This window comes from Mesoplodon mirus, assembly GCF_964341445.2.
Source record: "Mesoplodon mirus genome assembly, chromosome: 15".
NCBI classification, from domain to species: Eukaryota; Metazoa; Chordata; class Mammalia; order Artiodactyla; family Ziphiidae; genus Mesoplodon; species Mesoplodon mirus.
In genome coordinates this window covers 21,409,065-21,432,990 of record NC_138991.1, presented here as the reverse complement: position 1 = coordinate 21,432,990, position 23,926 = coordinate 21,409,065, and the positions used below count along the sequence as shown (strand labels likewise).

At 48.1% G+C, this 23,926-nt stretch overlaps 1 protein-coding gene across 1 annotated transcript in view; it reads right to left on the bottom strand.

The window, feature by feature from the left end:
• Positions 1–14,840: 14,840 nt before the first annotated feature.
• KIAA1755 overlaps positions 14,841–23,926 on the bottom strand; it is a 42,917-nt gene continuing 33,831 nt past the window's right edge. The window contains exons 11-14 of the mRNA XM_082644629.1: positions 21,828–21,966; positions 20,676–20,798; positions 19,807–20,025; positions 14,841–16,116 (exon numbers count right to left, since the gene is read on the bottom strand). Of these exons, the coding sequence (XP_082500755.1) occupies positions 15,415–16,116; positions 19,807–20,025; positions 20,676–20,798; positions 21,828–21,966 (1,183 nt within the window). The 3' untranslated portion in view covers positions 14,841–15,414. The remainder of the gene's footprint in view (positions 16,117–19,806; positions 20,026–20,675; positions 20,799–21,827; positions 21,967–23,926) is intronic.

Here is a 23,926-nt window from a genome sequence, read left to right as displayed (position 1 = left end):
AGAGTTTGAGAAGTATGGGTGTTAGCTCTTCTCTAAATGTTTGATAGAATTTACCTGTGAAGCCATCTGGTCCTGGACTTTTATTTGTTGGAAGATTTTTAATCAGAGTTTCAATTTCATTATTGTCATTGGTCTGTTCATATTTTCTGTTTCTTCCTGGTTCAGTCTTGGAAGCTTATACCTTTCTAAGAATGTGTCCATTTCTTCCAGGTTGTCCATTTTATTGGCATGGAGTTGCTTGTAGTAGTCTCTCAGGATGCGTTGTATCTCTGTGGTGTCTGTTGTAACTTCTCCTTTTTCATTTCTAATTTTATTGATTTGAGTCCTCTCCCTCTTTTTCTTGATGAGTCTGCCTAATGGTTTATCAATTTTGTTTATCTTCTCAAAGAACCAGCTTTTAGTTTTATTGATCTTTGCTATTGTTTTCTTTGTTTCTATTTCATTTATCTCTGTTCTGATCTTTATGATTTCTTTCCTTCTGCTAACTTTGTGTTTTGTTTGTTCTTCTTTTTGTAGTTCCTTTAGGTGTAAGGTTAGATTGTTTATTTGAGATTTTTCTTGTTTCTTGAGGTAGGCTTGTATAACTATAAACTTCCCTCTTAGAACTGCTTTTGCTGCATCCCATAGGTTTTGGATCGTCGTGTTTTCATTGTAATTTATCTCTAGGTATTTTTTGATTTCCTCTTTGATTTCCTCAGTGATCTCTTGGTTATTTAGTAACATATTGTTTAGCCTCCATGTGTTTGTGTTTTTTACATTTCTTTCCCCTGTAATTGATTTAGAAATCAGTTACAGGGGAAAAAAAATCTCATAGCGTTGTGGTCAGAAAAGATGTTTGATATGACTTCAATTTCCTTAAATTTACTGAGGCTTGATTTGTGACCCAAGATGTGATCTATCCTGGAGAATGTTCCGTGCGCACTTGAGAAGAAAGTGTAATCTGCTGTTTTTGGATGGAATGTCCTATAAATATCAATTAAATCTATCTGGCCTATTGTGTCATTTAAAGCTTGTGTTTCCTTATTACTTTTCTGTTTGGATGATCTGTCCATTGGTGTAAGTGAGGTGTTAATGTTCCCCACTATTACTGTGTTACTGTCTATTTCCTCTTTCATAGCTGTTAGCTGTTGCCTTATGTATTGAGGTGCTCCTATGTTGGATGCATATACATTTATAATTGTTATATCTTCTTCTTGGATTGATCCCTTGATCATTATGTAGTGTCCTTCCTTGTCTCTTTTAACATTCTTTATTTTTAAGTCTATTTTATCTGAGAGTATTTTATTGCTACTCCAGCTTTCTTTTGATTTCCATTTGCATGGAATATCTTTTTCCATCCCTTCATTTTCAGTCTGAATGTGTCCCTCGGTCTGAAGTGGGTCTCTTGTAGCCAGCATATATATGGGTCTTGTTTTTGTATCCATTCAGTAAGCCTGTGTCTTTTGATTGGAACATTTAATCCAGTCACGTTTAAGGTAATTATCGATATATATGTTCCTATTACCATTTTCTTAATTGTTTTGGGTTTGTTTTTGTAGGTCCTTTCTTCTCTTGTGTTTCCCACTTAGAGAAGTTCCTTTAGCATTTGTTGTAGAGCTGGTTTGGTGGTGCTGAATTTTCTTAGCTTTTGCTTATCTGTAAAGCTTTTGATTTCTCCATCGAATCTGAATGAGATCCTTGACGGGTAGAGTACTCTTGGTTGTAGGTTCTTCCCTTTCATCACTTGAAGTATATCATGCCACTCCTTTCTGGCTTGTAGAGTTTCTTCTGAGAAATCAGCTGTTAATGTTATGGGAGTTCCCTTGTATGTTATTTGTCATTTTTCCCTTGCTGCTTTCAATAATTTTTCTTTGTCTTTAATTTTTGCCAATTTGATTACTATGTGTCTCAGCATGTTTCTTTCTGTTTATCCTGTATGGGACTCTCTGCACTTCCTGGACTTGGGCGGCTCTCTTCTTTCCCGTTAGGGAAGTTTTCGACTATAATCTCTTCAAATATTTTCTCTGGTCCTTTCTCTCTCTCTCCTGCTTCTAGGATCCCTATAAAGTGACTGTTGTTGCATTTAATGCTGTCCCAGAGGTCTCTTAGGCTGTCTTCATTTTTTTTCATTCTTTTTTCTTTATTCTGTTCCACAGCAGTGAATTCTACCATTCTGTCTTCCAGGTCACTTATCTGTTCTTCTGCCTCAGTTGTTCCATTATTGATTCCTTCTAGTGTATTTTTCATTTCAGTTATTTTGTTGTTCATCTCTGTTTGTTTGTTCTTTAGTTCTTCTAGATCTTTGTTAAACATTTCTTGCATCTTCTCGATCTTTGCCTCCATTCTTTTTCCGGAGTCCTAGATCATCTTCCTATCATTATTCTGAATTCTTTTTCTGGAAGGTTGCCTATCTCCACTTCATTTAGTTGTTTTTCTGGGGTGTTATCTTGTTTCTTCATCTGGTACATAGCCCTCTGCCTTTTCATCTTGTCTCTCTTTCTGTGAATGTGGTTTTTGTTCCACAGGCTGCAGGATGGTAGTTCTTCTTGCTTCTGCTGTTTGCCCTCTGTTGGCTGAGGCTATCTATGTGGCTTGTGCAAGTTTCCTGATGGGAGGGACTGGTGGTGGGTTCAGCTGGCTGTTGCTTTGGTGGGCAGAGCTCAGTCAATATTTCAGGTTTTGTGGCCCATACTTGACTGTGCGCTTGTAGTGTTAAAGCAGCCACAGGAGATATGTAAATAAATGGACGTGGCTGTGTTACAATAAAACTTTATTTATAAAAACAGGCAGTGGACCAACCCCATGGCTGTCATTTGCAATTGCTCTAAGAGACCTTGTTTAATCAGAGCTTCTCCGCAGCAGAGCAGCTAGCCACTGAAGTTTGTGGTATCCTAGGCAACTCCCTGGTCCCCCTGAACCTGTTTCTTCATCTGAATAAGAGGGGATGTTCTGGGTGAGGTTCAGTAAGGAGAGGGAGATGAGATCCACACAGTGGGGGAGGGCTCAGGACTTTGGGTGGGCACCCTCTAGCAAGGCCACTGCTCTCATACACTCTCAGCAGTACAAACCACCCAAAACTTCATGGTCTAAGACAAGCATTTTATGATGCTCCCTGGTTCTGTGGGCCAGGAATTTGGACATGGCACAATTAGGGACAGTTTGTCCTGATCCATGTTATCAGCTGGGAACACTCGAAGGGTGATTCAGTGGCTGGAGGCTGGAATCACACGGAAGCATCCTCACTTGCACGTCTGGAGATTGATGCTGGCTGTCAGCTAGGGGCTCAGTCGGGCTGTCGCCAAAACACCTACATAGGGCCCCTCCTGGTGGTCCCTTCTATGTGGACAATTTTGGACTGTATTACAGTCTGGTGGCTGAGTTCCAAGGTGTTAGCCAGACAGTTATAAGGAAAGGATGGGGTTAAACCAGACTACATTGTATTTTGCGGAAGTAGAATACAAAGCAATAAGAGAAAGTGTAACATGCACTGGAACAGCTTAAATTAAGAACCAGAGTGTGAATTTCAGAACCCCTCTGTGTTCTCCTTACTGATGATCGGAGGAAAGGTGAACTGTAGCCTCCTATAGGTCTTCACGTGGAAACAAAGAATAGGTCTCTGTAATTAATGATTTTAAAAAGAACAAAGAATGCAGGAACAAACGACAGTGATCAGGCAAGAGAAGTAACTATAGCAAAGGTAATAAGTCAATCGTGAAGACTCCCAGTTCTGTTTCAAAGGTAGAGATCAGCTTGAAGCACATTTTTGAGTTGTTTTGCAGGATCCAACCCCCTCGAGCACTCAACCACCAGACTAACTGGAGCCTAAGGAATGAAGATACTGACCTTTGCTGACCCTCGTGATTTCACTCAACTAAGTGTCTGGATTTTGTCAACCTAGGGTAAGCCTTGCATCACTGGTCGTGCAGTGGTTAAGAATCCGCCTGCCAATGCAGGGGACACGGGTTCGAGCCCTGGTCCGGGAAGATCCCACATGCCGTGGAGCAACTAAGCCCGCGAGCCACAACTACTGAGCCTGCGCTCTAGAGCCTGCGAGACACAACTACTGAAGCCTGCCCGCCTAGAGCCTGTGCTCCACAACAAGAGAAGCCACCACAATGAGAAGCCCATGCACCGCAACGAAGAGTAGCCCCTGCGCGCAGCAACGAAGACCCAACGCAGCCAAAAATAAATAAATTTATTTAAAAAATTTTTTTTTCCATATTAAAAAAAAAAAAAGAAAGAAAAGAAAAGCATATGAGATGGTAGAGGCTCTCACAGCCGCCTTTGGGAAATGCAACCCGACCCATACACGTGGTGTGAGGGCCCCCTAGTGGGGTCTGGGCCCAAGATCTCCCGGTTCAAGGCAGCATTGGCGCTGTCACTGGGAGCCCATATGGCTCAGACCCCTCCCTCAGACCACATCATGCCTATTCTGGTCAAACCCAGCTCACGCTCAGTCTTATATCTTCTTCCAGAGCTAATCCTGGGTCTCTTCCTCAGCGGGAACATATTAACAGCCAGAGCTGCTAAGCCTTTTTCTTACAAACAACGAAGGAAACAAGAGCAGCGACCTCCACGCACACAGCAGCCCTGGTGACCCCAGCTTTGCAGGATGGTTGGCCAAGCAGGTAGGGAAATGTTGAGACAAAACCAGCTGGGAGGGCTTCCCTGGTGGCGCAGTGGTTGAGAGTCCGCCTGCCGATGCAGGGGACACGGGTTCATGCCCCGGTCCGGGAAGATCCCACATGCCGCGGAGTGGCTGGGCCCGTGAGCCATGGCCACTGAGCCTGTGTGTCCGAAGCCTGTGCTCCGCAATGGGAGAGGCCACAGCAGTGAGAGGCCCGCGTACCACAAAAAACAAACAAACAAACAAACAAACAAAACAGCTGGGAAATGCTTCCTCGAGCCACAGGACGTGATTATGTGTTGAGGGCTGGAGGGTGGAGCTGCGATCCTGGGCTGGACCCACAGAGCAGAGACCCTTGGAGAGCAGATGGTAGAAATAAGGCCCCTTTAAGAGGCCAAGGGCACCCCTGGGTTACATGGTCATGAACAGATTTCAGAGAAAGAATCATTGAGATCAGGGTTGCTGAGATTCAGGGGCAAGATGTGAGAACCAGGCCAGCCCCCAGGTAGATTAGCAACAGCTCCCTGATCCAGATGATTCCAGACTTCCACCTCCTCCACCATCTGATACTCTCCCCAGTAACCAGAGGAGAATTTGGGGCCTAGAGACGGGGAGGGACTTGCCTGGGGTCTCACAGTAAACCAGTGGCCAAGCTGGGACTTGAACCTGGGGCCCCATCTCCTTCCACTGAGGTGGTCCAGCAGATGTCTCTTAGGGTTCAGAGTCCCTTGCAAATGGATCATCAATAATGATGCCACCTCCCATTTATAGCCCTCGGATGCTGAGCGTTACATGCATCTCTGGAATACTACTCAGCCATAACTAAAACGAAATTTTGCCATTTGCAACAACATGGATGGACTTGGAGGGTATTATGCAAGTGAAATAAGTCAGACAGAGGACAAATACTGTATGATATTACTTAAGTGGAATCTAAAAGGTGTAACGAACTAGTGATATAACAAAAAAGAAACAGGCTCACAGATATAGAGAACAAGCAGTTGCCAGTGGGAAGAGGGAAGGGGTGAGGGGCAAGATAGGCATAGAGGACTAAGAGGTATAAACTACTATGTATAAATAAATAAGCTACAAGGATATATTGTACAGCACAGGGTATATAGCCAATATTTTATAATAACTATAAATGGAGTACAATCTTTAAAAATTGTGAACAGCTATGTTATACACCTGAAACATATAATATTGTAAATCAATGATACCTCAATAAAAAATTTTTAAAAAGAAAGAAAAAGTCAGAGCTCCTGTTTCTAAAGAACTTAATGATGCCCCCTTTTCTCGGTATAAACACCAAAAAAGAAAGTTCATTCAAGTTCTGCTTTCTATCTTCACAACAACTTCCATGCTCTTTTTGAGACGTCAAGTATCAAATTTTTTTCCCTCAAAAGTTCCTTTTGGGGGACTTCCCTGGTGGTCCAGTGGGTGACTCTGTGCTCTCAATGCAGGGGACCCAGGTTCGATCCCTGGTCAGGAAACGAGATCCCACATGTGGCAACTAAGAGTCCGCATGCCACAACTAAGACCTGGCGCAGGCTAAATTAATAAATAAATAAATATTTTTTTTAAAAACTTCCTTTTGGGATCCTTGAGCTCACATTTCATCTTCTACTGTTTCATCCCAGTTGCAAGGAACACAAGGCCCTAGGGCTTGCTGAAGCATAAAAAGAGACAGGGAGCAGAGGTGGTGAGTGCTGGAAGCAGTACTGAGCAGGGCAGCCAGGCCTCAGGGTTGGGGCTTAGGGATGGGGGCTAGACCGGGAGCCAGGGCCTTTGCTACCTCTCCATCTCTTGAGGCTGACTCTGGGTGATCAGCTTTGGTCCTCCACCCCCAGGACTACTTTTCTGCTTTCTATGTACACAGCTGGACACAGTGGCCCTCTGAACTCAAGTTTACACATGCTCAGTTCAGAAACTGCCTAGCATATCCGATTCCCAAATCCAAATCCTGGAAAAAGAATCTTATTGTTGAGCTTGGGTCACATGTCTATCTTTTCATCCAACCGGTTTACCACTGAGGGGCTGTGGCACGGTATAAGCAGAGAAAGAAAGGGGCGGATGTTGGACATTCACCCTGTAGGAAAGGGAGAAGGCTCTTCCAGGAGGAGGGCACAGCAAGGTCAAAGGCTTAGAGGTGGGGAATTGGAGGCTTCATGGGGACAGTCCTGAGTGGCTAAGTTTGTGGCAGCCCTCCTGTGACTGTTTAAAGGGCAGCTCCCATAGGACCATCCCTGTCTCTGTGCCTAGTGGCACAGACATGGCCCAGAGAGGGAAATCACAAGTGAATCAGCAGCAGAACCAAAGCTCAAACCATTTCCTTCTCCCAGCCCAGGCTTGAGTGTCTGAGGCTTAGGCGGGAGTCAGGTTAGAGGAGCAGGGAGAATGAAATCAAGAAATAACAGGCTTCACAGGAGTGATAATGACATTTTAACATGAAAATTGCAAGGAGACAGAGCTGTGGAGGCGTATGCAAATTTCCATGCAGATGAAATGCAAATGAGCTTGCTTACTCCTGCCTGGTGCACCTGGATGTGGCTCAGTGACAAATCCTAATGACACCGCATGGCTGTGTGATTGATTATCAAGGCCAGCTGGGATGACAGCTGCACTCTCCTCCTGGGAGCTGGCGGAGATGAGACTGTTTCTAGAGTGCCCTCTGATGGGGGACCCTGAGGGATGGTCCTCTGTAATTCAGGTATGGCAAATTTGGGACAAGGCTAGTATCTCTATAGCGGCCCTCCTCCATGGCAGACATCATTAATCAGTCATAGAATTCCTTCTTACTGAGCCAACCAGGTGCTCTAGGCAGACCCTACTAATCAATCAAAGTTGGCATTCATTCGTTCATTCATTCATCAATTCGTCTAACAAATTTTGGTGATTTTCTTCCCTGTGCCAAGGATACATTGAACAGGCGGGTTCAGTTCCTGCTCTTGTGAAACTCACAGTTTAGTGGGGGATATGAGTATTAATAAAATACTGCAAAATGGCAATTGAGATAAGTGCTATGAAAGAGAACTACGTGGTCTTTATAAAGGGGGATTTTGACTCCTTCAGAGTGACCCGGAAAGCCTGACCCTGTTGCTGATATCTGAAGGATAAAGAGTGCTTGACTAATTGAAAAGATAGGGGAAGGATATTCCAGGTATTGAGACAAGAAAGAGCTTGTAAGCAGAAATTGTCAGCGCTACACTAGATTCCCTATGATCATTTTTTGTTTCTGTGCATCCCTCCTCTGGCTTCTATCTGTTTTTGTTTGTTTGTTTGTTTTGTTTAAAGAAAAGAAAAAGCTTTATTGAGATATAGTTCACATACCATACAATTCACCCATTTAAAGTGTACAAATCAATAGCTTTTACTATATTCACAGATACGTGCAACCTCTACCATAGTCAATTTGGGAACATTTTCATGACCTCAAAAAGAAACCCTTTGCTCTTTAGGGATTCATCTCCTCCCACCCCACACTCCAGCCCTAAGCAACCACTAATCTAATTTCTGTTTCCATAGACTTGCCTGTTCTGGACCCATTAAATACTAATTCTTTATTCCTCCCTCCTCCTGGCCCCTGATATACTCTAACCTACTTTATGTCTCTATGAATTTGCCTATTCTAGATATTTCATGGAATTATACAATATTGGTCCTTTTTGTCTGATTTATTTCATTTAGCAGAATGTTTTCAAGGATCATCCATACTGTAGCATGTACCAGAACATCATTCTTTTTACAGCTGGAAAATATTCCATTGTATGTATATACCACATTTTGATAGGCATTTGGATTATTTCCACCTTTTGGCTATTATGAATAATGCTGCTGTGAACATTGGTGTACAAGTATCTGTTTGAGTCCCTGTTTTCAATTCTTTTGGGTATATACCTAGGAGTGGAATTGCTGGGTCATTCTATGTTTACCTTTTTGAGGAACCACCAAAATGGTTTCCACAGGGGCTGCACCATTTTACATTCCCACCAGCAAGGTACAAGGGTTCCAAATCTCTACATCCTCACCAATATTTGTTATTTTCTGCTTTTTTGATTATACCCATCCTAGTAGGTGTGAGGTGGTGTCTCATTGTGGTTTTGACTTGCATTTCCCTAATGACTAATGATGTTGAGCATCTTTTTATGTGCTTGTTAGCCATTTGTATATCTTCTTTGGGGGCAATGTCTATTCAAGTTCTTTACCCATTTTAAAATTGGGTTGCTTGTCATTTTTTGCTGAGTTGTAGCAGTGCTTTATATATTCTGGATATTAAACTCTCATCAAATATAAGATCTGTAAATATTTTCTCCCATTCTGTAGGTTGCCTTTTCATTTTCTTGATAATGTCTTTTGATGTACAGTTTTTAATTTTGATGAAGTCCTATTTATCAACTTTTACTTTTGTTGCTCATGCTTTTGGTATCATATCTAAGAACCCACTGCCAAATCTAAGCTCATGAAGATCTACCCTTATGTTTTCTTCTAAGAGTTTTATAGTTTTATCTCTTAAATCTAGGTTGTTGATCCGTTTTGAGTTAATTTTTGTATATGGCATGAAGCAGAGGTCCAACTTCATTCTTTTACGGAAGAAATCCAGTTGTTCCAGCACCATTTGTTTAAGAACTTACTCTTTCCCCATTGAATGGACTTGGCAGCCTTGTTGAAAATCAATTGACTGTAGACCTATGGGTTTATTTTGATTCTATGTGTCTAGATGTCCATTCTCATGGCAGTACCACACTCTTTTGATTACTGTAGGTTTGCAGTAAGTTTTGAAATTGGAAACTGAGAGTCCTCCAAGTTTTTTCTTCTTTTTCAAGTTGTCTTGGCTACTTGGGGGGCCTCTTGAAATTCTATAAGAATTTGAGGATTGGCTTTTCTATTTCTGTCCCAAAAAAAGCTGTTGGAATTTTGATAGGGATTATGTTGAATCTGAGGATCACTTTGGATAGTATTGACATTTTAATAATGTTAAGTCTTCCTACCTATGAATACAATGTCTTTCACCTCCTTAAATTTATTACTAAGTATTTTATTCTTTCAGATGCTTTTAGAAATGAAATTGCTTTCTTAATTTCCTTTTCAGATTGTTCATTGCTGGTGTGTAAAAACACAGATTTTTGTGTGTTGATCTTGTAACCCACAACTTTGCTGAATTTGTTTATTAGCTCTAGTATCTTTCTTGTGGATTATTTTGTATTTTCTATACACAGAATCGTGCCATCTGTGAATAGAAACAACTTTATTCCTTCCTTTCCAGTTTGGATGACTTTTCTTTCTTTTGCAGGCTAACTGCTCTTTTTCTTGTCTAATTGGATTCCTTTTATTTGTTTTTCTTATCTAATTTTCTTGTCTAGAATTTCCAATACAACGTTGAATAGCAGTGGTGAAAATAGGCATCCTGTTTTGCTCCTGACCTTAGGGAGAAAGCTTTCAGTCTTTCACCATTGAGTTTGATCTTAGTTGTGGGTTTTTCATGAATGCCATTTATCATATTGAATAAGTTCCCTTTTATTCTTTGTTTTCAGAGTAGTGTTTTTTCTTGTTGTTCTTGTTTTTGTTTTGTTTTGTTTTGTTTTTAATCATGAAAGCTGTTGGATTTTGTCAAATGTCTTTTCTGAAACAACTGAGATGATCGTGTTTTTCTCCCTTCATGCTATTAATGTGGTATATAACATTGATTGATTTTCTTATCTTTAACAACCCTGGCATACCTGGGATAAATCCCACTTGGTCACACTGCATAATTTTTTTAATGTGCTATTGTCTTTGGTTTGCTAGTATCTTGTTGAGGATTTTTACATCTATACTCACAAGTTATATTGACCTGTAATTTTCTTTTCTTGTGATATATTTATCTGGCTTTGGTATCAGGATAATGCTTGCTTCACAGAGTAAGTTAGGAAGTGACTTCATTCCTTTTTATGGCTGAATAACATCTTTTTGTATGGATATACTACATTTTGTTTATTCATTCATTGGTTGACCAATATTTGGGTTGCTTCTTCCTTTTAACTATGATGAATAATTCTGCTATAAACCTTTATGTAGAAATTCTTGTGTGGACATATGGTTTTGTTTCTTTGGGGTGTATACCTAGGAGTGGAATTGCTGGGTTATATTGTAAAAGGATGTTTAACCATTTGAAGCCCTGCCCAACTGTTTCCCAAAGCAGTTGCATTATTTTACATTCCCCCAGCAATGTATGAGGGTTCCAATTTCTCCACATCCTGCCAACGTTTATTATTGGACTTTTAAATTTTAGCCATCCTAGTAAGTGTGTAGTGATATCTCATTGTGGTTTTGATTTGTATTTCCTTGATGGCTAATGAGGTTGAGCATTTTTTCATGTCCTTATTAGAATTTTATGCATCTTATTTGGAGAAATGCTCATTCAGATCCTTTACCTATTTTTAAGTTGGAGTTTTAAAAATTTATAATTTAGTGGTGAGAGCATTCTATATATTTGTAATACAGAATATTATCTTCTATGGGCCCACACCAGCAACCCTCCTCCAAGCAAGCACTGCCCTAGGGTTCCTGGACCCTGCTCTATGTGGCAGGCCTTTGCTGAGGCCTGCAGTGCCTCGGGAGGTGTAAAAATACCCCCCAGCATTCCCCATGTGATCAGGCAGAGGCTGAGCCTTGATCTGAAATTGTACATTGGTTTCCTTCCCTTCTCTGTCCTGTTTCCCCTTCCTGTGGTCTCTCTCATGATCCCTTCAGCAAATCACCTGTACCTGAATCCTTGTTGCCAGGTGTGCTTCTAGGGAACTTGAAAGAGCTTGGAATGGCTGAGGAACTAAAAGGAAGTCAGTGTTGTTGGAACTCAGAGAACATGGAGACTGGGGAGTAAGGTGAGGCTAGAGTGGTGGGCAGAGGCCTGACCCCACAGAGCTTTGTAGATTACAGCGAGATGGGCAGGATGGGGGTTATCTGGAGAGCCATGGGATGCCACTGGGCTCTATTAAGCAGGGACTGGCATTATTTTACATTTTGCAAAGGTCCCTCTAGCCTCTCTGTGGAGGATGGATAAAAGGGCCCAAGTGGCTGCAGGAGGACCACTGAGGATACTGTTACAACTGTCCAGGGGGAGAGAGGATGGAGACTGGGATGAGGATGGGGAGGTGGAGGGAGAAAGAAGATTAGAGAGAGATGAGGGGGGTGGATCTGGGGGCTCTGGGGAAGTTCAAGGACATCTTGCAGGTTTTCAGCCTGGGTGCCTGGATGCATAGTCAGTACACAGAGAGGGAGGCAGGATTGGGAGGGCAGATCAGGAGTTCCACAGGCCAGACAACACCCGTTTGCCATCCCTGGTCTTGCCCAATCCCCCCACTTCAAAGATGGAGAAAATGAGGCCTGAGGAAGTGCGGTGGTTCACCCAGGTCCCCGTCATGCCGCAGACTGAAGGGGATGGGATCCAAGGATCCTGCCGCCCAGCCAGAGGGCTTGTTTATTCTCCAGGAGGCCCACTGGCTCTGGCCTCAGACAGCTATTTTGCAGCTGGGAGTGGGTGGGGTTTCGGGCCTGATGGGTTTGTCCTGGGCTGGAAGCCAGTTCACAGCTTGCAGAGAACAGAACATCTCTGTTTCAGGAGGGCAGCCTGTGCTGCCTACTGCCCTGTCAGGGTCTGATGTGGGTAACTTGAAGGCATGAGGGTGTGGGGTGCCAGAGTGGCTGACATCTGCTCTCCTGGATTAGGCATGGACAAGAACTAGGTCCAGATTTTGAGGTTTCCCCTTCTCTAGTCATTCCTTTCCTTGCTGTGTGACCTTGGGCCAGTCCCCTCCCCTCTCCAGTCCTCAGTCTTCTCATCTGTAAAATGGAGACATCCTACAGTGTGACTTTTTGTGCCCTCAGGGTTGTAGGGAATATTGGATGAAGAAATGTATGGACAAAAAATACACCGTAAACTGTAAAGTGCCTAAACTACAATTTGGGTTCAGTCCTACCACTGCCCCAGTGGGTTTCTCAGACTTTACAAGATGGCCACCCCTCTGGAGAGGAAGAGGCCTGGTGTGGAGCTCAGAGATCCCAGGATCTTATTATCCTGGCCCAGCAGGCTTGACAAACCCATTGGACAGATGGGAAAACTGAGAGGTGGCCATCTGCTCAGAATCACCAGGCTATTAAGCCTGGATTCAAAGGCTGGCCTCTCTGATTCCAAAGACAAGAAAGATCCTTATCCATTCAATGACCTGATTGTACAGATAGGGTAAACCAAGGGCTAGAAAGGGGAAGCAACCTGCCCGGGGTCACACAGGCAGCTGGCAGCAGGGCGGAAGTGTCACGTGAGGTCCCTGACTCCCAGGCCATGCTCCTCCTATCACCTCTTGCCCACCAACCCCTGGAGCTTGAAAAGCAGTTTCCTCCTCAGTAAAATGGGGTGAAACTAGTATTGGCTTCATTGGATTGTTGTGAACATTTCAACAAGCCCCACAAAGCTTTTAAAGGGCTTAGCACCAAGTCAGGCACAAAGAAAATGCAGACTAAATGTTGGCTAGTAATATTATTATTCATTATTATATTTCATTTCTGCATCCCCTTCTCCCCTTTGGGCTGCTGTGAGTAGACAAGTTGTGGGCGTTCGGCTCTTTCTGGAGACAGAGGGATGTACAAGATGGCTTTGGGGGCCCCTCCCTCCCAAGGATTCTTGTATTATCCATACCCCTCCTCAGCCCCCCTGAGCACTAGCCATAGCTGTAGTCTCTCAGAAGTCAGTTTTCATCCTTGCACCCCGGGTACCCTGGCTCCCTGCCTGTGGTCCCTACTGGCTGGATGCTGTTGCTATGGCAACAGCATTTTAAGAGCCTTCGGCCCCCTTCTGAGGCAACAGGCCTGGATGGAGATGGACTGATCAAATGCCTCCTGCATCCTCAGGCCTGTCTGGACAGAAGACAGGAGACTGGAATGCAAGAATCAGAGCTGGCTTGGGGTGGGGGTTGGGGGCGGCTCAGGCCTCAGCCCCAAGGGTTTCCCAACAGCACCCCACCTCACTGTGTTGCATGAGCACTTGGTTACACGTGCAGACTCCAGCCACCCCTGCCCCAAGGGTCTGGTTTTAACTATCTGGGGTGGGATCCCCTAAGACACTGCCTTTGATCAGCTCTGCTCGTGGTTCTGAGGCAGACAGGCCCCAGACCACTCTTGATGAAATCTTGAGTCCTGGAAGATTCCCGAAGGTATTTTGGGCATTGAGGTTTGTGTGGCTCTCTCTGCTGAGATTACTCTTTTTTTAAATAATTTTTTTAAAATTTACTTATTTTATTTATTTATTTTTGGCTGAGTTGGGTCTTCATTGCTGCGCGCGGGCTTTCTCTAGTTGTGGCGAGAGGGGGCTACTCTTCGTTGCAGTGTGTGGGCTTCTCATCGCGGTGGCCTCTCTTGTGGCGAAGCACGGGCTCTAGGCGCGCAGGCTTCAGTAGTTGTGGCGCATGGGCTCAGTGGCTGTGGCTTGCGGGCTCTAGAGCACAGGGTCAGTAGTTGTGGCGCACAGGTTTAGTTGCTCCGCGGCATGTGGGATCTTCCGAGACCAGGGCTTGAACCCATGTCCCCTGCATTGGCAGGCAGATGCTTAACCACTGCGCCACCAGGGAAGCCCAAGATTACCCTTGAGAAACCCTGTTTGTCCTCTCAGGCCCACTCCAGTCCTGCCTCCCTCTCCTTCCACAGCCTCATCTTGTGGGAGGATGTGCACCCCACCCTCTTCCTGGAGCCAGGAAAATTCCAGGGCTGGGCTACCAGAGGCCATCTTGGTGATGCATCCTAGGGCAGAGATGGGTGCACATTCTCAGGATAATGACATTCAGGGGAGGCGCTAGCCATGGTCACTCTGGGCTGTCTTCTAGATGCTCTATCTGAAATCAGAGCATCTCAAGCCTCTTCTCACTGTCCTCCCACACCACCTGCTGGATGGGGACAAGGCTCCCTAACCTCCAGCCCCAACCATAGCAGAACCCAATGACGCCAGGCACCAGAGGCTGTGCCTAAAGAGAGGTCGGGCTTGGGGGTGGGTCTGAGGAGCTGTGGTGGGGAGGGGAAGAAGGCAGAGATCATGGGAGAGGGAGGTGGTCCTCTCTGGGGTTCCTTGAACTTGAGACAGATGCTCATGTCTGTTGGAGAAGCCAAGTGACAGAGTAGAGGTGCAGCAGACAGTCCCCCTCCCTTACCCCTTCCTTGTGCACTAACTGGCCTCCAGCAGGTGATTCTCTTTGCCCAAGGCCAGTGGCGTCAGTGGATAAATTACATGTGGTCATTCACTTGACAGCACCCCCTTTATTCCCTTCCCAGACTCGCTCCCCTGCTCTTCCGCCAAATAAATGCGCACTCGAATCCTTGTGTGGTCTGTTTCGTAGGACCCTAAGACAAGAAGCCACTCCCCCAATCTCCCCACCCTGGGTTCTATTATGAGGGCAACTTTGCCCCTTGTGCCCCAAGGGGAAGCTTACATACCCCTGAACCCCAGGTAGGGATCTGGCCTGCCTAGGTCGGAGATCTCTGGAAGGATCTGTACCAACAGCTCTTTCCATGATGAGACTCCAGGGTTTTGGAGCCCATCTCACACTCTTCCGCGTCCTGCCCTGCCCTCCCCTGCCCTCTCACTATTCTGAATGTGAGAGTCGCATCTTCCCAGAGCTTCCTGGGGCCGGGAGCAGGCGTGAGTTCTTATCCACCGAGCATGGGCCAAACTCAGTAGCCACGTCCTGACGGATGGTCCAGGGCTCCCCAGCTCTGTCTTTAGCTGGGCCCCACCCGAACCATACCCATCCCTGCCGGAGCCTGGTGTGATTGACGGGAACTCCCAGCTAGAGGGATGCAGGGGGACTTGTGTGGGGTGAGTCCTCCAGAGACGTCTGTGAGTCCGTCCCCTCCGAGGAGAAGCTGCCCGCAGTGGGCCGGGGGATCTGACTCTGCCTGGGGAGCCGCTGCCAGGAGAGGAGGGTGGTGAGAAAACGCTCAGGGGCAGGATCCAGGGGCCCATGCGGGCTTCTGCCTTCATCAGCTTCAAAAGCCTGGCCAGCTTCCTGGGGTGGAGGGGCTGCTTGGAAATTTCTGTTCTGTACACGTCCGGGGGTCCAAGGAGGCCAACAGGATTTTGGCGAATGATCCAGACCCAGTGAGTCCTGGAGGGGCAGGTCCCATCTTCCCTTGTAAGTGACTTCTCCATTCAGGTCCTGGTCCTCGGCGGCCGCCCCTCTGAGTTCCCGGCCCGCCGGGTGGGACGGGGGACCTGCCGGGCGTGGACAGTGGGCCAGTGCCTTCTTCAGGAGGGTCTGGATCTCCTCGTGCCTCTCTCGGGCCTCCTCCCACAGGTCCTGGCCCAGGCCCTCCCAGCTCAGAGAGGCCACCTGCAGCCGCATGGCCGTGAGCTTCTCAGCAGGGAACTCGGACGTCAGGCGCTGCAGGTAGCGGTGGAGGCGGCGCTGGTCCCCAGGGCTGGCCCTTTGGGCCTTGCCCAGCCTGAGCTGGGCCATCAGGTCCTGGCAGTCCATGTGGAACCAGGTCATCTGGGAGACAAGAAGAGAGGGAGATGGGGGTCCCATGAGGCCAGGGATATGCCTCTCTGAGCCAAGAGGAGGCTTAAAGAATAAATATAGCTAGACTGAATTAATACAAAAATGTCCAATCAGTGTTAGGGCCTCTCTTAGCACAGCTGTGATTTTCTCCACTGCTGATGATGACAATATTTCCCTTTCTTCCCCAGGGAACACCACCCTCCGTTACCCACCGGGAAACAGTCCCCAGAACCCTTGGGATCTTCAGGCACAGTCTTACAGACTTAGGCGCCAGCAAGGACTCACCCCTCTCTGGGGCTCAGTTTCCCCCTCAGTAAAGTAGAGGTTGTGATACATAATCCTGAAAATTTGAGTGCCGAAAATTTGGATTCTCAGATTGTATGAACCCCTCATAAGTGGTGCTGAGGGAGGAGTCTGGCTAATATTTATTGAACACTGACTGTTTGCCAGGCTCTGTGCATCTCATGTAGGATCACACTGAACCAGCAGCCCATTTTACAGAGGAGGAAACTGAGGCTCACACACGTGAAATCACTTGTCCCAGGTCACGCTGCAAGTAAGGGAGGAGCTGGGGTTCAAACTCAGCTCTGACCAGCCCTCAAGAGGGTATCTTCCAAGCACCTCCTTGCACAGGAGAAACTGGCCCAGGAAGGGCCCTGCCCTTGCAGTCACACAGTGAGACTGTCAGCCAGCCCAGGCCCGGAGGCCCCCTCGCTCTGGCTGGGCCTCTGCCACATTTTAGGATCCTGCCTGTCCCCACTTCACCCACAAAATGTCTGCAGGCTGCAAAGGAGCCAACATGTTCCCAGCAGCTCGTGAAAAACATCATCTTTCTCTCCATTAATTTAGAAGCAAGCTGTTAGGTAGTGGGGATTGGAGAACAATTTTCTCCGAGGAAACCATCTTTCCGCGGATTAAGGGAACTTGTCTTTAGATAAATGGTTTCATATTTGCAGAAGCACATTGAGCTCATGGCTGGGAAAGGGCTCCATAAATCTCCGTTAGCGACACAATCGTGTTATTATTATTTAGTGCCAAAGCTGCCGCGTGCCTACTCTCCACCTGGGGCTGAGCCCAGCACTGAGCTGTCCTGTCTGTCCGTCTGTCCGTCTGTCTGGGACCAGATATTCCAGGCCAAGCTGGACAGAGGTGGAGAACACCTCAGAAGTCATCTTGCCCCACCCCTTGCTGTGTGGAGTAAAATTCAGGGCCAGAGAGGAGAAGGGGCTGTCGAGGGGAAGAGCTTTCCAGGCTGAGGGAACAGCCAGTGCAAAGGCCTCAGTGCTGGAGCCAGTTTGCTTTCTCCAGGGAAGGCTGATGGGGCTGAAATCAGCTAAAATTAGTAAAAAAGGGAGAGAAGCTTCCAGATCCCCTTAACCCATGAGGCATTACTCCTACCACTACTACTAGTGACAATAATAATATCGGTGTTAAAAATAATAATTCCAGATTTGAGCAAAGTCGGGTGTAGGGGCGGGGGGAGGGGTTACTTACGTTTAATTTAATTCTCACTTCTCTGCACTAGAGCCAGATGACCTGGGTTTGAATCTCAACTATGCCACTTCCTAGCTGTGTGACCCTGGGTAAGTGACTTGATTTCTCTGTGTTTCCTGCCTCACAAGGTTGGAGTGACCCTAAAACCATATGTGAAATGACTAGAACAGGGCCTGCAGACAATAAGAACTCCGTACCTAAGCATTGGTTATTATTATTATCATCATTCTTCTTCTTTCTTTTTTTTTTTTTTTTTTTTTTTTTTTGCGGTACGCGGGCCTCTCACTGTTGTGGCCTCTCCCTTTGTGGAGCACAGGCTCCGGACGTGCAGGCTCAGCGGCCATGGCTCACGGGCCTAGCCGCTCCGCGGCACGCGGGATCCTCCCGGACCGGGGCACGAACCCGTGTCCCCTGCATCGACCGGCGGATTCTCCACCACTGCGCCACCAGGGAAGCCCCATCGTTATTCCTGACAAGGAGCTGAGGCCCAGAGCAGTGAAGGCCACTGCTGAGATCACAGAGCCCGGCAGGCCTATCCCTGACCAAGTCTCAGATCCTGCTGCTGTCGCGCCCTCTAACTGCTGAACAGCTGGGCGCGGGGGATCCCTTCGCTGCCTCTGCCCACATCTACCTCCCTTGCCTGAGGGAGACAGAGAGTGGCCTGTCCTTCCAGTGCCCCAGGTGTGAATTGACCGAGTCCCTCCCGCTGCCCCCGAAGCATCTGCGTTCTTGGTGCCCTGTGTGCTGGGCTGGCCTGACAGCTGGGAGGCTGAGGTCAGCCCCTTCCCATGCTCCATCGTCAGTGGCCAGTGCGAGGGGCAGCTGAGGGCACTGGGCCCAGGCCAGAGGTGTGGGTTCTTCTCTCATCTGGGTTACAGCTCTCTCAGGCTGCTCCCTTGCTCCCCCTGGGCCTCAGTTTCCCCATCAGAAAAACGAGGGATTTGGCTAAATGGATTTAAGAGGGGCAGGGGCTCGGAAGTCAAATCCTGCTTGACCAACCGGGCTAGGGGATGTTGAGAAAGCCACTTTCCTCTTTGGACCTCAGTTTCCTCATCTGTAAAATGGAAACAATGTTGGTGCCCCTCCCTCACAAAGATACGATGAGAATTAAATCGGGCAAGGTGTGCAAAGTGCTTTTAGGAGGGTCTGGCGTGGTGAACACAGTCAATAATGTGGGCTACCCCATAATAGTCATCTAACCCTCATCACCATCGTCATCACGTCTGCTTGGACACAAGAACTGCTTGTCATTTCCCTCCCCTTTGGAGAAGAACATAGCACATGGACACATCTGGGTTCAAATTCCAGCTCTTCTTTTCTCTAGCTGTGTGGCCTTGGGCAAGATGCTGCCCCTCTCTGGGCCCTCAGTTTCCTCATCTGTACAATGGAGCTGGTCAACCTTGCCACACTGGGTTCCAAGAGACGACAGATGCAAAGTAACGGAGTTATTCTTGCTTCCTAACTCACCTCTGCCCGTGTCCCCGACCCTTGCCCCAGTAGCCCTACCCCCTCCTCCTCCCTCCTGGCCAAACGCTGGGTTCCTGGTGAGGACTGAGGCCTCTGTTCTGAGGATGCTCAGAGCAGCCTCTGGGCCCACCCTCAGCCAGCTGTCCCTCCCTTCCTCCCCCAGCTGTCCCCTCCAACCCATCTGTGCAGGGCAAGGTGGGGCATGGGAAAGAGCACAAGAATGGTGCCATGCCTCGCTGTGTGACCTTGGCTAAGTGATGGCACGTCTCTGATCCTGTTTCCCTAACACTGCAAGAGAGGGGTGGGATGAGATCAAGGTTCTGAGCCTGGTCCTGACCCTATGAAGTTGCCTGCAGAGGTCTATGTGTGGAGGGAAAGTCTATGGCTTTGATCAGATTCTCAGAAATCCCCAGGATACTTCCCCTAATCCCAGTGTTTAAGAAGCAGGTGATTTCCATTGAGAGATGATATCCGGGTCACTGGGAGACTGCCTGTGTAGTGGGACAAGCTGGGGTCAGGGATTAGCTGGACCTGGTTTAAGGAGGGTAACTTAACCTTGCAAACCTTGTTTCCCTTCTGGAAAATGCAGGTAATGCGTTTTCCCCCTCACGGGACTATGGAATGAAAAGAGCCTAGTGCTGTGTCTAGGCTGTTCCCTGCCCCCACCCTATGTCCTAGGTGTTGGGAGGGGAGTCTATGCAGGTGGGCCGCCAGGCTCACCTTCTTGCAGAAGTGGTGGAGGTGGAGCAGCGTCTCCAGGTCTGTGCGTTGCCGCTCGGCTGCCATGTAGAAGTGGGTCAGCTTAGCCTGGAAGGCCCGCTGGGTGAAGGTGAAGCCTGCCAGCTCCAGAAGCTCTGTTCCTCCCGCCTCCCTGGCCCTGGCTGCAGCTCCCAGCTGGACCGCCTGCTTGCACAGCTCCAGGCCACGGCGGTACTGGGCCTGAGCAGGGAGGGGAGGGGTGTCTACTCAGCTCCAGCCTTACTACTGGGTTATGAGACTTCCTGAGCCTCAGTTTCCTCATCTATAAAATGGGAACCCAGGGTTTACTTTGCCTGTTGGGATTCTGCTTAGCGTCATCCCCTTCTGGCAAAATTCTCCAACCCCAGAGTCTGGGTTACAGGCTCCTCATCTGTGTCCCCACAGTTCTCCCTTTCTGGCTATTTCCCTGTTGCCCCCAGCCCCGCATCTTGTCCCCACCCTCTACTGGCCTGGAAGTTCCCCAAGGGCTGAAACAGAGGCTGAATCACCCTGTGCCCCAGGACCCAGCACATCAAGGATGCAGATTCTCTCCCCCCACCCCAGCTCTCTGAGGCTGGCTCAGTAGGGCTACGGTAGGACCCTGGAATGTGTATTTTAAGAAACCCTCCAGGCATTCTGAGATGGGTCATCTTTGCACTTGGTAGTCAGGGAAGGCTCCCTGGAGAAGACAATATCTAAGCTGAATGCTTTGTGTTCCAAGTTGCTCTCCTCACTGTCTTGGGAAGCTTTCTTCCACTCTCCCGCCTCCGCAACTTTTCCCCAGCAGTGCCACCCCCGTCTCCTGCCCTCTCTATCTGCTCCCACCACCCCCCTCAGTTTTCTAAACATACCGCAGCCTGAAGGAAGAAGTCCTCAAACTCTGCGTGGGCTTTCTCCACTGTCTCCAAGCTTCCGTCCTTGGGGGTCAGCACTTGCAGGCACTGGCTTCCTTCCTGCTCCATCCAGTTGCTGACCTGGGGCAGGGGAGGGAGGTTTGGACATGAGGGGCTGCTGAGGAGACATCCTTAGGCCAGTTCGCCGCCTTCCTGGGAAGCTGAAGTCTTGTCCTCGGTCATCTGGGGGCTGGGCCTATGCCACTGGCCTGGACTGAAACCCTCCCAACTCTGGGGAGGAGAAGAGACAGCTTGGGGTGGGGGTGGGGCGTGGTTCACACCATCCAAACAGCGCCAGAGGAAGGTGCACGGACCTGCCATGAACTCCCTATGTGAACTGCGTAAGTCCCTTCCCCTTTCTGGGCTTCAGTTTATTCAGTGGCAAAATGGGGTAGATGTGAGGATTCAAGGAAGGACAGAGGGGATAAAATGGCTCTCGATCCCATAAGCAGGAGTCTTCTTCGTATTCTGGGGTGTCTTAAAAGAGCATCACCCACTTTATCCTCACAAAGCCCCATGCGGCAGGCACTAATATTATCCCCCATTGAACAGGTGAGGAAACCGAGGCACTGAATAGTTAAATACCTTGTCTAGGGTCACACCGCTAGTAAGTGCTAGAGCCAGCATTGGAACCAGGCCTTCTGGTTCCAGGCACACTGTGTCCCACGGCCCAGAGCATGAAGGGGTGCGTTGGTTCTAGGCATCAACAGCTGGACAGAGTGGTGCCAGGTGTGGGCTCCAGGATCAGACCCCTAGGTGTGCGATCATGGGCAGATGACATAATGTCTCCCAGTCTCAATTTCCTTATCGATGAGTAGGAGAAATCCTAGCATCTTCCCCACATCACTGGTAAGGGATGAGGTTGGAAAGCAGTGATGGACACAAAGGCTCTGGCCCAGGGCTTGGGGCAAAGTTGGTGTTTAAGAAATGCAGCTTCTGGAGTTATGTCTTCACCTATCAAGCACTATGGAGTGCATGTCATGTGCTCCAAGAATGCCTGCCTGGTGTCGTTTTACCAGAGCAAAGCGCCTGGCTGGGGTGGGGCCTGGAGAGGTAGGAGCCGCCCACCCCTCCTCACGTCCCAGGGCCAGCCTCCTCCTCCTCTCTCACCTGGTGGATGGCAGCTTCCAGGCGGCCCAGGCGGACGCGGAGCTCCAGCCTCCTCAGGAGGTGGTTGGACACAGTGACAAGGACATGCAGCTGTTCATCCACGAGGCTGTACAGGGCAGCAGCTTCGGCCAGATGGCTCCTGGGAGGCCGAGGAGTGTGAGAGAAAACCCAAGATGCTGACCCCCTGCCCTGAAGCCCCAGCACTCCTGCCCAGCATAGGCATGCCTCCCCAGCTCCCACCAGCTCTGTGGCCCTGGCCTGGGTATTTCAGCTGCTGACTTGCTGTGTGAGCTTGGGCAGGTCCCTACACCTCTCTGGGCCTCAGCCTTGGCCTTCTGTGGGACTGGGAGGACCAGAGGACACAGCGAGAAACCAAATGACCCTCCCTTTCCCCAGGAGGGTAGGAACCGAGCTGGAGAGACCTAGGTTCAAATCCCAGCCTTGCTACATTCTAGGAACAGAACCTTGTGCAAATTTCTCAACCTTTCTGTCTCCGTTTCTTCAGCTATAAAAAATGGGGATAACAGAACCCATTTCACAGGGGGGTTGTGAGAATTAAATGATCTAACCCCTTGGCTCTCAACCCTGGCAACACAATTAGAACCTGTTCTGGGAGCTTTAAAAATCTCAATGCCCAGGCCCCTCCCCGACCCACCGGAGTCCTGCTCAGAGAGTGGCCTGGACCTCAGCGCTTTCCAAAGCTCCTCAGGCAAACCCACCCTCACGCACTCAAAACACTTAACACAGTGCCTGGCCTACGGTGCTGTTAGCGCTTGTTATTTCTTTTTTTTTTTTTTTAATTAATTTTTATTGGAGTGTAGCTGATTTAAAATGTTGCATTAGTTTCTGCTGTACAGCAAAGTGAATCCGTTATACATATACATATATCCACTCTTTTTAAAATTCTTTTCCCATATAGGTCATTACAGAGTATTGAGTAGAGGTCCCTGTGCTATACAGTAGGTCCTTATTAGTTATCTATTTTATATACAGTAGTGTGTATATGTCAAGCCCGATTTCCCAATTTATCCCTCCCCCCCTCTTCCCCCTGGTAACCACAGGTTTATTTTCTACTTCTGTGACTCTATTTCTGTTTTGTAAATAAGTTCATTTGCTTATGTGGAATCTAAAAAAATGGTACGAATGAACTTATTTACAAAGCGCTTGTTATTTCAATTGTAATGATGACAAGTGGCTGTAACACACCTCTCCACTCTGGCCTCTATTTTACAGATAGGAAAACATTTACACTTAGGAAAACTGATCCTCCAGAGAGAGGTTCTGACTCACACACATGGCAGTCTGAATTGGAACTCAGTCCACGCCCTTTTCTGCACATGATTTTAAAAAATGATCAAAGCCAGCAAGACATAAATGAAGGGGTGCAGATGGGATTTCAGGAGAAACTTGGATGAAGGGAGGAATCTCAGGGCTTTCCCAACACCCCTCAAATCCCACCCCACCCTCCTCTGCCCTTGGGGTCCTTTAGAAGGAAAAGGAAAAAGAGGAGATGGAAGAAGAGCCTGTTTTCCTGGAGGGAGCCTTGCCCTAAGCCTCCTTATCTGACTGTAGCTTCCCACAGGTCACTGCCCTCCCATGGAAGGGGTGAGCACCCAGGGTGCATTAACGGGATGGAAAATGCCAGTCTGTCTGGCAAAGGGAGGGAGAAACGGGCGGGCAGGCAGGAGCTGCCTGAGAAACACGCAGCGGCTCACGTGGGACCACAGCGCCCCCTGGTGGAGCTGCTGGTGGCCAACGGTCTGGAGGGGCCTATGTTGGACCAAAGGGGCTTGGGGGCCCAGTCAGTGAGGCAGGAGCATGCTGGGAAAGGCAGTGCCAGCCCCACCAGGCTGTGTGAGGGGCAGTGAGGACAACTCCACACCGAGCACCAGGGTCCACTGCTGCCCAGCGCTCACATCAGCATGAATCTCTCTGTGGGCAGAGCTCAGGGTGGTGTGTTCAAGATTCTGGGCTAGGCTGCCTGGGTTCAAGTCTCAGCCCCACCACATCCCAGCTGTGTGGCCCTGGGCAAGTCACTTAACCTCTCTCTGAACCTCAGGCTCCTCCACTGTAGAATGAGGATAACACTAGGAGCCCCT